The following is a 13841-nucleotide window of genomic DNA, read 5'->3' on the forward strand; positions in this document are numbered from 1 at the left end:
AGATGGCTATCAGTCCCAACAATACAAACTCTCTACAACAAAAACCACAGTACAGAACTGAAGTTTCTTTCCCTCACATTTAGTATCTATCGAGTCTATTCTGAAGCTGTTATGTTAACAGAGAACCAGCTGCACAGAGGAAAAGTTTGCATGATGAAACAGAGAGGACTGCAATCCCTCTTCTGTCCCTTTTAATTTTGATTTTTCAAATGATGTGAGAAACTCAGGTGGAAAGATATGCTCTGCATGTCTGCCCATGTGGCAGAGAGGAAAATGTAATTGATTATTCTTATTAAGGAAATGGGTTTTTTGCCAGAAGCATCAAGTTTATTCAGTTTCATCCTTAAAATGTAACATACAGCATAGTTGATATCCTAACTTCATTTTATACGTAGCTTTAACTGATTATAAGCATTTCCAACATAGCAAAAATGGAAAGTGCAATATAAACTTAATTAGAAAATTAATGGAAAGAGAGGGAAGAATGCTGTAATCAGGAATCTGGATCTTTAAGTGTTGATAATCTGTATGCTATCACCAATTCTGCCTGTAAAAATGTTGAGGGAAGAGCTGCCTCAAGATCATCAAAATGAACTCACGGATAGCCAAAGGCAGACACACTCAGCATAAAAGATTCAAACAGTGGTTTTGGAGAGTGAAATTCTGCTTTCCAGTTTTTCTTGTAGATCAGTTTTATTAAAGAACAAGTCTCTGTGAATGATCATTCTCTGCAATAACACTACCTTGTGGGTACCCAAATACTGGATATGCTATTAATGTAGTACTTGCAAACATACCAGAATCTGCTCAAGCTGACATTCAGGAAAGATATGAAACGACACAGGCAATTTACCCAATGAAAGAGATTGTCAGATTTCACATTATTGGTTAATAAAAAAGTCCATGAAGAGACCTTTATGGTCTTGCCCCTGAAGTACATGTGATTTTCATTGGTATAACAGCAGTGTACTCCTAGCAATAAAAATTAGGTAGTTTAGTATCAAATGATACAATCTACACGCAAAAATGCAGATTGCATATGCTACTACTAAAATCTCATTTTAATAGATGTATTGTTGTAATCAGGTGTCATCACAAAAACAGCTATAGGAAATAAACCTTCAAGAAAAAGATAGGAAGCCAAATCAACACAATACTGTCAAGCAAAAAATACATCTGCAAATTGAAGGCAACAGTGTCACTTTCTATGCACAGAAAGCTACTAACCCTAAGGAACAGGAAGAACGTTAAGAAGCTATTACTGAAGTTTCTGTCTCTCTGGGACAGCTATAATTGACAGAAGAAAGCAAGCTGACAAAACATAGCTCACTGGTTCCAGAATTTAGATTATGCCTTTCACCATTAAACAAGTGAAGTCAGCTGGGGCCATTCACATTGCAGCAGAACAGTGAATGATGGCCAAAACTACTCGCTATATATAAAATCGCTCTCAGGAGCTGCTTCAAGTGGAGAATCTGTAATCTGTAAACAAGTACTTCCTGAAGCCTATTAGTCTAATAAAACATTGTTATCTATTATAAATTCAATGATTTGCAAGCTTTCTTCGTACCATTTTAGTTCTTGTTTCTCTGATCAGGACAGCGGTGATTCATGTACCTGGCTAACAGCCTAGAAGAAAATCTAACATTAAGGATGAAGGCTGTGAATGAATCTTTTTGAAATTGAGAAATAGGCAGAACAGGGAGCCAAAATACTCCAGGTGGAACTAAAAGCAAAAAGGAATGATGTATCTTTACCCTTTCTCTCTCCTTCTTAATGATTCAAAATGGTGACAGTTTGAAAGGATCAGTAAGGACTTTCAAGTGAAGGAAATACCGAAGAGAATGTAGGACTTGATTACCAACAGCTTATCATGCTACCACACACCTAGGAATCTTCTGTTTGGTGATCAAGAGCACCGTCTCAGGCAGGCATCCTTGTTCTTTGTGTATTGACAGCTGCACAGAGATCCAAATACCAATCACCTTCCCTTTTTTACACAGCAGGGAAACTGCTGGATAAAGGCTGGCCTAGAGTCTTGTTGCAGATGGGAAATGCTCAGGAATATTTTCTCCATGAGTTACACCCAACTAATGCTCTTTACAAATGACATCCAACACCACTTAGAGAATTTCTAATAGATTCTGTAGCCTGGCTATCCTGGCAGCATCTAAAAGTTGACTGAGGAAGCAGGTTGATCCCAACTAATAAGAAAGATAATCATGTTACATTTTGGATCAAAATGCTCACATTTTTACACCTGCACTTGACTTCAATCATAGGATTGATCTGAACTGATGCTTAGTGGTTCTCAGCACTGTAAAGCTGCAGACTGGAGCTGAATACTACATTACTTCTCCTTAGAAACAAGTTCAGCAAACACTCCCAGGACAGCACATAGGAACTTCTGTTAATGATGAAAAAAACTTACAAGCTTTACCACTCATTTGCTTAATAACTTTAAGGAAGTTTTATTTCCAGTAGACCCATCTGATACTTATTTTTCCTACCTAGTGTACTTCAAAAGAAAATATTAAACATATCTGTTATGCTTCTATTTTTATTTTTTTTTTTAATATAAGTCATTACCATTTTTGGACACTGAAATATTTCTGTAAGTGTTTGTGTGTTGTCTTGTTTTCTAACTATCCACATTCATCCTAATGCTCTCACATTTCTTCATTTGTTTGAAGTAGCCATAGGTAACATTAGGAGTTTGCAAGCACACAGCAGAGTTCTTGGTCCCTCCTCAGTCTAATTGAGATAAAACAAGAAAAAAGAGAAAAAAGCCAAGCACACAAAAATATATGACTCAAAAACATTGTTCAAGTCTACTGCACTAAGCAAAAAATCTTCAATGTCAAACGCTATTCTAGAAATTAATCATGCATTGAGATAGAAATTCAGCTCTCTGTTTCCACAGTATCTTTCTCTTTGTAGACTGGAGATAAGTAAATACACAATAAGTTTAACTCAAGACTTAACTAAAGACCCTACAAACGAGCTGCCCACAATTATTTACCTATGTATTCCACACCATTTCTTAATCAAGTAAGAATTTGCCACTTATGCACGACAAATTACTAGCAGACCAGCAATCTTTCTGTAAGGCAGAAACCAAACGCGTTACCATCAACATGGTAGAAAAATCTGCCCTGTAATTTAAGGCAGCAGCTCGTGTTATTTGACACGCTGCCACCTAATGGCTATTCCAAGTATCAGCACCATTCAATGCTACTGAGTGAATCAGTTCTCTTCACTCTTGCTCATGTACAATTACAAAATACACCTAAGACAACACGTAGCAGATTGTTTCCTCTGGGTGAAGGAATATGGAAGATTCTTTCTAGACTTTCAAATAACTTCAAAACCACGGATTTTGTGCCACCCAGAGCTCAAGGCACCGTTACTCTAATATATATCCAATTTATCAAAAGTACATTTCACATACAACATTCGCATTGTAATTATCTACATTTATGACGCTGGAGATAATAATAAACAGAAGATATCGTTGCGAGGGACCAACGTCCCGAACCGCCCCAAATGCAGCTGCGACACCGGCACCAAGGCGACAAGTCCCGCCCAGCGCCGCGTTCCCTTCTGCCCCGTCAGCCGGATGCGCGGAGCCGGCGCTACAGCCCCGCACCGCCCACAGCCACTTACGTTGTGCATGCGTGGACGGGATACGCATGCTCTATAGGCAGGGGCAGGTGACGGGGTAGCGCTTGGAGCCCGTCGCGATGGTGTACATATCTAACGGTGAGCGGCGAATGTCGGGGAGGGGACATGGGAGGGTGAGGAGCGCAGCAGGCAGCGGCTGCTGGGGGGTGGCTGAGCGGTCCGGCTTTGAAGCAACAGCTTCTTTTGGTGGGGCGGGGGGTGCAGGCCAAGCTGCAGCCAACCCCCTTCCGGCATCTCCAGCTCTGCAACACGTCGTCCCCTTCCTGACCCCCTGAGCTGCTTCGAGCCCTGCATATGTTCTTATGTACACTCATGCCTAGATGCAGTGTCTGATGGCGCAGTCTCCTATCCCCCTAAGTAAACCTTTAGGCACAGGACATAATCCCCTATCCTGTCTTTGATACTGCTCCAAGTCTTATACTGATTTAACTCAAACAGTGTTGAATGTTTCCTGTCTTGCTGCCCAACAGGACAAGTGTTGGATAACCGGAGCCGGGCTCCATGGAGCTTGTCATCCATAACAGATTTCTTCTGGTCGATAGCAGACTTTGTAGTTATGTTGTAAGTAAAAAAAAGTATTATTTTGATGAGCTTTATTTTAAACTTGTCATATGTTGATGCTACTAAGTACTATCAGTAACGCAGTACCACAAAAAACACTGGATTTAGTCTTATTCCATAGGTACTAGTCACAAAATTAGAGTTGTAGGGACTTGAGGACCTCTGGAGCTCCTCAAGTCCAACCCCTCTGCTCAAGCAGGTTCCACAGGCTTTGAATATCACCAGGGGATAATCCCACAGCCTCTCTGGGCCACCCATTCCAGTGCTTTATCACTGCCACAGTAAAGAAGTTCTTCCTTGCGTTAGTATGGAACTCCCTGTGTTCCAGTTTGTGCCCATTGCTATTGCTGACTACCACCGATAAAGGCCTGGAAAACATCTATGAATGTTTTAATATGGTTACATGGCCTTGCTTACTTATGAGGCATTTGATGTGTGTATTTAATACAAAGTGTATGAAAGCTGATGCTTTCACGTGTATACTTCAGACCAAAGCCAGTGAAGAATCAGTTCTTTTGATGTCTTCAACAGCCCTCCGTTATTTTACTTGCAGGTTATCTTTCATGCATTGCTTGCACTTCATTCAGTACAAGAATAATGTTTAGTTTTAAATATCTGAAAATTTGGTATATTTGAGCTGTATTGTAACTTAGAATTATAAAGTTGCAATAGAATTCCATGTAGAAGGCAAGATTACTGTTGTTTAATCTTTGCAATTTAACAAGATACTATTCATTCCTGACACTGCTGTTTTAGCCCACCTCTTACTTTGCAGTCCCAAAAATCTAGAAGCTATGTTTAGCCATCACTTGAACATAACTCCTCCTGTTTTGTTTTTCAGCTTCCAGAGCATTATTCAACCAGATGTGAGGAGAAGAGGTTACACATCCTCCTACTTAAGACAAAGTGATGGAAGAGGGTATTTTTCATATTAATAGTTCCATTTATCTTTTTTTCACTGCCCCAGAAAAAATGTCATAACACGATCGTAGTCATGATTTGCATCAAATCAGATCATAGTAGACAATGTTCATCTTTTAAATTCTTGTTTTGTTGGCCTTGCTTATATTGTTAGATTTGCATGAAAGAGGTCACTTCATGTATTAGATTTATCTATATATTTTAAACAATATACTTTTATGCAAATATAGTTTCTCTAGACATTATAGCTACTGTGTTTCTTTGTTCCTAATGGACAGCAAAGCTGTGTAAAAGCATCACTCAGTAGCAGCTGCAAAATTTCACATCAAACCAAACAACTTTCTAAAGGCTTTATCAATCAAATAGCTAATACAGTGCTTTTATATTTCTAAATTAAATGAATGCCTATTAAATAGATTGTGTTTTTCTTGCTTTCTTTGTAGGCCTCCAGGAAATCCTCGTCGTAGAATGGGCAGAATAAATCACTGGGGTGGAGGCCCTAGTCCACCACCCATGGCAGGAGGTGGATGAGGAAGGTAATTCCCAATCTCCTCTATTCTGGTTTAGTTTAGTTTTTTTTATTATTATTATTTAGCTCCAAGAGATAACAGTAATAATAGAGCTTAAGATAGAATTGAGTATGTTATTCTACTGTAATGCAATGGGAAACACAGCAATAATAGCAAAGTAGCAAAGTCCTAGGCTGCAACAAGTGAGGGTTTGCTCATATATAACTGCGGCTGCAGAAACAAAGAAAAAGAATCTGCTTACCCTTAGAAGACCACAAGTAGGCAGGGAGCTCCAGCAAGATACCCTTACCTCCACTGCCAACCCTTAAATTGTATTGCATTCACCTGTGCTCCCCTGGGTTGGCCCTGCCTTCCCACCAGCTGCTTAATCACTGCTTAGAGCCATGACTTACATTTTCACTGCACATCTTGAATTGTAATACAGCACAAATCAGAACTACTTAAAAATAGAGGGAACACCTTTCAAAAGCCCTATCCCAATGTTAAAGTTCTTGCTACTGCCCAATAATTATAATTCAAAATATGAATTCTGTTTTGTTAAGATGATGGGACTTTTGTCTAACACTGAAAAAATATATATATATACATATAGTGACAATAATGAAAAGATGGTATTAAATACCCAAAAGGTTATTTACAGAAAAAACTCACCTATATGGAAGCCTTCAGTCTGCTGGGAACTGCTGAGGCAATCTCCACCAAAGAGCAATGTCCAAGAGGTGCTGCTTTAGTGGTGGTCAGCCCTAAAATGAGGTCTAGAGGAGGTGGAGTCAAGCTCACCCTTTCCAGGAGCACAGCTAAATTACTCTCACCTGTGCTCCCACAGCTGACCCAACATTTGCCTCAGCTGATTAATCAGAGGTTCAGGCTGTGATTACCAATTTCCCATACAGATGGCTACTTATATCTTGCAAAGGAAAAACCTTGTTTTTAAACGATGCAATTATTTTGTCTTCTAGGTAAATGCCTGCTGTAAGAGGCAGGCAAAGGACCATGCACATTTGCAAGAAGAAAGGGAAGAGAGTGGTGGACCAAACGAGTTTGGGTGTTGTGAATGTGCATGTCTAACTGAGAACTGCTCTGCAATATAAGCAGATTAATGAAGTTGTACTGGGAACTCCTTCAAGGATCCGGTGTAACTGAACTTGCAGTGTTATTAAATACGTGTTTACTGTCTGTCTAAAGTCTTTGTATAGTTTCTGAACATTTTACTGTAGTTGCAAATTAAATTATATATGGCTTGTCAGAAGGTGGACTCATAATTTTTAGACAACCAAAAAGTTCTACTCAAAGCATGATGAACACCTCCCTGGTCAAATGAGGACAAATATGGAATACTTACACAGAAGATCACTCAACAATCACTTAAAGCAATGCTTCCTTAAAGGTTTTGTCTTTACTGATCCTTGCCGTGTTTTTCTAATATTAATGATGTGCTAAAAACTCTTCTAAAATGCAATCTAAGGTAGGTTGTTTTACAGTCCTTCCATTTTAAAAAGCTCACTTCCTTAAAGCCCAGTCATAGCTTTTATAACATGCCCAATTTATAAGCATTCATGGAACAACTTCCTTCTGTCATCAACACAGGTGCACATTAGTGTTTGCACAGAATAGGATACTCTCAATAAAATGAGGTTTCATTTTCATTACAGGGAGTTGCTCAGTAACACTGAGCACTGACACAGCAGCCATTTTCTTTCAAAAAGAAACTGCTTTTCTGCACATTCTGGGATTTTTAATCATTATTCCAGGGATTGTTTGGTCAATGGGAGCAGGTTGGTTCCACCCCACAGAACCCAGTCAGAGCTAACTAATATGAGGTGCCACTTGCAGTTTTTCACTTACTTTTTCTAACAGCCTCCAGCAGGTAAACACTGTATTCAACACCCCACTGTTAGCAGCGGATCTATGAACGCTTTGCCTTCCTCCAACTGTTCATAGAGAAGCACGAGCATCCACCCGTCCCCTTTGCTACTCGTCTGAGCTGTCCGGGGGGCGGTGCCTGTCAAAGCCCCGCCTGTTCCGCTCCGAGCCGCCGCCGGGCCCAGCTCGGATCTTCCTGGCAGGCCGGGAACATGACACAGGCGGAGAAGGGCGAGACGGAGAACGGCAAAGACAGGGAGCGTGAAAGAGAGCAGCGCGGTGGTAAGAGACCCATCGTCCCCGCCGCCGTGCCCGAGTCCCTGCAGGAGGTGAGGCTGTACCGGCCCCTTTTAAAGGCCCTTTTAAAGGAGTGCTGCGGGGCGGCCGCTCACTGGCCTCGCTTTGTGCTTGCAGCAAATCCAGAGCAACTTTATCGTGGTGATCCATCCCGGCTCCACGACCCTGCGCCTCGGGAGGGCCACGGACACGCTGCCCGTGGGCATCCCCCATGTCATCGCTCGGAGGCACAAGCAGCAGGGCCAGGCGGCCTATCGGGACAGCTGGCTGCTGCGGGACGGCCTCAATGTAAGCGTTGCCCGTGTGTCGTGATGGCTTTGACAGGAGCCGCCTGGACCTCCAATGCAAAAACCTCTCCATCCCTCAGGCTAATTTAATTCAATATTTAATTCAGCAGTTTTCAGGCCGTGCAGCAAGTATTTATGACGTGCTGTTTCTGTTGCTTAGAAACCTGAAAGTACAGAGCAGAGACAAAATGGCCTAAAAATGGTGGACCAAGCAATATGGTCTAAAAAGATGTCAAATGGTGCCAGACGTATCCCGGTGTCACCTGAACAGGTAACTCCTCTTGAAATAGGAATAAATAGTTTGTTTCTGTGCTTATGTGGTGTAATGCTATGTTTTAACGCATAAGAATAGATGTGCTGTATAAAGGATATATGAATAGTGTCATTGTGTCCCTTACGTCCAAAGATCTAAGAAGAAGATGCAGGTTTAAAATGGATTTTCACTGTGGATTGTTGGGGGTTGTCTGTTTGTTCCTTTCATGTATAAAGAGTGTCTGGTAAAATAGTGTTTGATTTGATTACATTTCAGGCCAGGTCATACAACAGACAGATGAGGCCGGCTATTTTAGATCACAGCTCTGGGGCCAAGTGGACAAACACATCTAATCATCCTGAGGTTTTGGTAGGAGAAGAGGTAAGATTCATTTCCTACCTGAAATGAGGCTTAGTGTTATCCTTTAATATAGCTGCATATTGAAGAGCAATTTGGACTTAATTTAGTCTGTCTTAACACAATACAGCCCTGCTAAACAGAAAGCTACCATATTGCCATTGCATTGGCCTCAGTGCTGCTGTACAGCAAGTTCTGTCTGTTTCTGATACATTTTTCCATTATTTATTATGAATATTGGGGGAAAATAACAACTTCTCTTATTTTCAGGCACTGTATGTTAATCCATTAGATTCTTATAATATACATTGGCCTATTAGAAGAGGGCAGCTGAATATCCACACAGGACCTGGCGGCTCCCTCACTGCAGTATTAGCAGATCTGGAAGTTATATGGTCACACGCAATACAAAAGTACCTGGAAATACCACTGAAAGACCTAAAGGTGAGCTACAAACAACTTTATAAGGGCTGTATCCTATCCTATCCTTGCACGCAATACTTTATTTCTTCAAAACAGGTATTCAATCATGCAGAGAGATAGCTTAATTTGAGTGCTGACTTTTTCATTCTTCATTTCAGTACTACAGGTGCATTTTACTAATTCCAGACATCTACAATAAACAACACGTGAAAGAACTGGTGAACATGATCCTAATGAAGATGGGCTTCTCAGGTAAAACCATATGTAAGCAAGCAGTGAGTGATTAATAGCATAAAGACTTTGTGTTGTTTGTTTGTTTGATTTTGCTTTAAGGAAAGTTTATCCAGGCTGGTTTCAGCTAGATTAAGTCTGGCAACAGTATCCTAAACCTTACAAGATAGGAATGCACAAATATAGGCATCCATATTTTTTTTGGCTTTTCCCAGAACTCCAAGGCCCTGTGCAGCCCCATCTTCATTTAATATATGGAGTCAGGCTGTTAGCAGGTTTTAAAAGACATTAAGGTGTCCTTTGAGTGTCAGAAATGTAGCTCTGGAGATTGGTATAAATTGAATATATTTTTTTTTCCTCATGTTGCTAGGAATTGTGGTGCACCAAGAGTCAGTCTGTGCTACATTTGGAAGTGGTTTAGGCAGTGCATGTATAGTAGATGTGGGAGATCAGAAGACAAGTGTTTGCTGCGTAGAAGACGGAGTTTCTCAACACAACACCAGGTATCTCTTCACGTGCAGAATTATTACAAGCATATACTTAATTACTTACTAAAGATCTTACTTATTAAAAAAATAATAATACTTCTACAGAGTTGAGGATTTTGTTGTTATTGCAAGCTGTTCAACAGGATCATTATGGTACAGTATGAGCCTTAAAGAAATGATGTCTAAAAGAAGAAAATGGTGTAACTGATACTGTGGTGTACAAACTGTTTGGTAGCCATGATCACAATACATGTAAAACGCTGTACTGCTATTTATACCACAGGAGAAGGCCAGTACTTTAGAAAATAATTTATTTTCTTTTATGCTTTAGGATCTGCCTTGCATATGGAGGATCTGACGTGTCAAGGTGTTTTTACTGGCTTATGCAACGAGCAGGTTTTCCATACAGAGACTGTCAGTTAACTAATAAGTTGGACTGCCTTCTGCTTCAGCACCTAAAGGAGACATTTTGTCACCTAGACCAGGTGAGAAGACAAAGTGATGTATTCTCTTTGTAGAATGCTGCTTTGGGGAAACTCTGTAGGAGTTTACAAATGCTTTCAAATTAAAAAGTGTATAAAATAATCAAAACAGGGCAAACAGTTCATAAGATGCTACAATAAAAACATTTTTAAAGGAGCTGAAGAATAGGTAAGTGAAATTCAGAGGCTGAAGTGTTTTGTTACTTTTTGTTATTGTCCACATTTTAAGTTATGCAGAATTTAAGTTACACACCTTAATGTAGATGTGTAAAAATATTTATTTTTAATACTTTTTTTTTTTTTTACTGCAGGATATTTCTGGATTGCAAGACCACGAGTTCCAAATTCGGCATCCAGATTCTCCAGCTCTATTATACCAGTTTCGATTAGGGGATGAAAAATTGCAGGTAATTTTTGTAAAATGAACATGTAGTATATTCACACTTGGTAATAGCATTAAAATGAATTGCATTATGTATGGATGTACCTAATGAAGCGGTAGGAGATGTTCTAATAACCTTAACCAAAATGACTGTCATTTCAATTGAATGTTATGATGCTTATCCTTCAACTGCAAGGAATTGTGCAAGCATTTCATTCTGTAACAAACAACATTTGAATTACTTGTACATAACACATTGCCAGAACCTGTAAAGTCTACGTACACGGGTATAAGTTTTAAAACACACATGCAAAATTTGTATGAATCTGTTAGAAAAAAAAGATGTACTGCAAGAAAACTAAGAACAAGCTTTTCTTCCCTATAGTAAATTCCAATTAGTAAAAATATACATAATAAAATGCCAAATCTCTCATTTTTTCAGGCTCCAATGGCTCTGTTTTATCCAGCAACTTTTGGAATTGTTGGACAAAAAATGACAACTTTGCAACACAGGTCACAAGGGGACCCTGAGGATCCTCATGATGAGCATTATCTGCTAGCCACACAAAGTAAGCAGGAACAGGTGTGTAAGTGCTTATTTTTTCCTCCATGAAGTATTCTTTAATTCAGGAATAAAATAAGGACTCATTGCCTCATTTCAGGAACTGAAGTTTATTATCTGGGTCAACAGCATAAAAGAATTAAGTCTAAGGAATTACAAGTATCTAGAAAAAAATCTTAATCTAAACTGTGTATTTTCAGTCTAAAGGATCTTCATATTAATGGCATTGATACATCTGACAGATTTGAAAGTAAAACCCTTGTTTTGATATAAAGTAGTATTGTTATGTTTAACCTGTCTGTGCAAAAAGGTAAAGAGGTGATGTTTAGTTATTATATTGTTCTGTAATCTGCTGAATATCTTTTTCAGTTTTTCATAGTTTAACAATCAACTTATATCCTTACTTTTAAGTCTTCAAAAGCTACAGCTGATAGAAAATCCACATCAAAGCCTTGTACCTTTGAGGGAGACGTGAGAAGCCAAGTCACAGAAATTACAGAGAGGATGTACCCACAAGAAGTTGAACTGGGATCCTCCCAGAGTGACTGTATGATATCTGGAAATGATTCAGAAGAACCTTTAACTGCACACATGTCCAGAAAAACAGCTGTTTCTCAATTTGAAGGCAAAGCCTTAGGCCTTGACAAAGCCATTCTTCATAGTATTGACTGCTGTGGTAAGGATTACATTGTTACGATTCTGGGAACTATGCTTGTCAATGCAGATTATTTATGTTGACTACTATATTCTAGGAAAGTAATACGTATATCCCTTAATTTTACCAGCTCTAGAGGTAGCTGCACTATTCTTTGTTACAGCATATTTTTAGAGTGCTTGAGCTTGGTTATGAAGCTCCAAGAAACAAAGAAGTTTTAATAGTAAGCATTTCTCAGTTTCTATTTGATTTGATTTGCACTAAGTTCTTTATAATAAAATAGAGGCACTGTTAACTTCTAAATATATGTATTTCTATATGCATCCATTCATTCCAGCATCTGATGATACAAAAAAGAAAATGTACAGCTCCATCTTAGTAGTGGGAGGAGGCCTTATGTTTCATAAAGCTCAAGAGTTCCTTCAACAACGAATTCTCAACAAAATGCCCCCATCTTTCAGAAGAGTCGTTGAAAACGTTGAAGTCATCACAAGACCTAAGGTATATATCGTTGACTGATAGCTAAATGGTTAATCAACTACAATTGAGTTCTTCAAAAGATAATATAAAATTCTCAAAACCACAGATCAGTTACATTTCTGAGGAGATTTAGGTAATTAAAGGTAAAGCAAATTTACTGGTGAATGTGAAGGCCATATTTCTAAAGAATTAGCATGGGTTCCTGAAGTTAACACAATTCCTTGCTGAAAGACAGAGGTTATTTCTGTTTTGTTTTTTGATTAGCAATGTAAAAGTATGGCATAAGTAAGTAATTTGCTTTAATCAAGCAAAATCTTCAAAAAATCCAAGCATGCATATTTTTAAGAGCCATCAGCCTGCCTGCTGAGGGCAAGATTTTCATGGGCATGCCTAAAAGCCATATTTAAATAAGATATTAAATACATATTCCTCCACAACCTCCGATAGTCTTTCCATATTTTTAACTCATTATCCTGAAGAAGTTTCTCTTACATAATTTTCAAAGTTTTTTCTCCTCCTCTCACCCCCATGATTCCAAGTGATGAATACAGTTGGAATAAATAGGATGCAAGGCTTGAGAGCTGTGCAAAAAATCAGACTAGTGACTGTGTATAATCCTGTTTTTGAATTCAGGATATGGATCCTCGCTTAATTGCATGGAAAGGAGGTGCTGTCTTGGCCTGTCTTGATACAACTCAGGAGCTGTGGATATATCAGCGAGAATGGCAGCGTTTTGGTGTCAGAATGTTACGAGAGCGAGCTGCATTTGTATGGTAACAGATATGTTCACATAGTTAACTAAAAATTCAGTTCCCCCACATGCCATTGTTTTTCTGTTTTGTTTTTCCAAGGCACTGGAAAAAAAAAATGTATTGATCTTATGCTGATATTTCTCTTAATAAAATTAAATTGAACTGAAATTTTTCCGGTAGCAGTGCAGAAATCTTACAAAGTCCATATTACTTCAGTATCACTATACTCAATTCTATTTTGAGTTGTAGGCATTGAATTCCACGTACAGAAAACAACCTTCATCTCATTAAAGTTAAACAGTGCAGGAATATGAGGTATCAGGTGCTAAAATGGTAAATATTAAGCCAAGATTGGTTCCAGACATGCAAGTAGATACACAGAATCAGCAAGTGAAGACTGCAGTCTGTGGGATTAATGTTTTATTACAGTTCCTATGCTAATGTTACCAGAAGATGAAATTGTTGTAATAAACCATCACTGTGGAAACCATGAAAGGGAGAACCTAAACTTCAGTTGCTGTTGTAGTTTCTATAACAAGTTGTATTATTCAGTGGAAAAACATCATTTTCAACTTAAGTATATTTTTCTTGCTTGTTTTTATCATTAAAAAAATTATTAGCCTTTCGTTATCC

At 38.9% G+C, this 13841-nt stretch overlaps 2 protein-coding genes across 4 annotated transcripts; both read left to right on the top strand.

The window, feature by feature from the left end:
* Window positions 1–3690: 3690 nt before the first annotated feature.
* SELENOK (selenoprotein K) lies at window positions 3691–6942 on the top strand. 2 transcript variants are annotated; one of them, XM_015875181.3, is made up of 5 exons: window positions 3691–3762; window positions 4155–4245; window positions 5087–5164; window positions 5610–5702; window positions 6656–6942. In XM_015875181.3, the coding sequence occupies exons 1-5, from the start codon at window positions 3744–3746 to the stop codon at window positions 6657–6659; spliced, it is 285 nt and encodes a 94-aa protein (XP_015730667.1). In that variant the 5' UTR covers window positions 3691–3743; the 3' UTR covers window positions 6660–6942. The 2 variants fall into 2 exon arrangements, with proteins under 2 accessions (XP_015730667.1, XP_015730668.1); XM_015875182.3 differs by lacking the exon at window positions 6656–6942 and having other exon boundaries at window positions 5610–5706.
* A 794-nt stretch (window positions 6943–7736) lies between these two features.
* Window positions 7737–13838, top strand: ACTR8 (actin related protein 8). 2 transcript variants are annotated; one of them, XR_014934652.1, is made up of 14 exons: window positions 7737–7888; window positions 7974–8144; window positions 8304–8414; window positions 8673–8777; window positions 9024–9197; window positions 9335–9428; window positions 9778–9910; window positions 10227–10380; window positions 10689–10784; window positions 11202–11342; window positions 11733–11997; window positions 12107–12199; window positions 12314–12477; window positions 13090–13838. XR_014934652.1 is itself a non-coding variant. In XM_015875177.3 (13 exons), exons 1-13 carry the CDS (start codon window positions 7772–7774, stop codon window positions 13231–13233), a joined length of 1869 nt encoding a protein of 622 aa, XP_015730663.2. In that variant the 5' UTR covers window positions 7737–7771; the 3' UTR covers window positions 13234–13838. The 2 variants fall into 2 exon arrangements, 1 of the variants encoding a protein (XP_015730663.2); XM_015875177.3 differs by lacking the exon at window positions 12107–12199.
* Window positions 13839–13841: the final 3 nt, after the last annotated feature.

This window comes from Coturnix japonica, chromosome 15 (genome assembly GCF_054131305.1).
Source record: "Coturnix japonica strain WE chromosome 15, WE-NBRP24, whole genome shotgun sequence".
In the NCBI taxonomy this organism is placed as follows: domain Eukaryota; kingdom Metazoa; phylum Chordata; class Aves; order Galliformes; family Phasianidae; genus Coturnix; species Coturnix japonica.

What these genes read in the sequence shown, in the direction of transcription:
- ACTR8 (XM_015875177.3), top strand. Translation starts at nt 7,772, where the DNA reads ATGACACAGGCGGAGAAGGGCGAGACGGAGAACGGCAAAGACAGGGAG. An exon ending in TGCCCGAGTCCCTGCAGGAG is followed by an intron (nt 7,889 to 7,973) that starts GTGAGGCTGTAC and finishes TTGTGCTTGCAG; the next exon opens with CAAATCCAGAGCAACTTTAT. An exon ending in CACAAAGTAAGCAGGAACAG is followed by an intron (nt 11,343 to 11,732) that starts GTGTGTAAGTGC and finishes CTTACTTTTAAG; the next exon opens with TCTTCAAAAGCTACAGCTGA.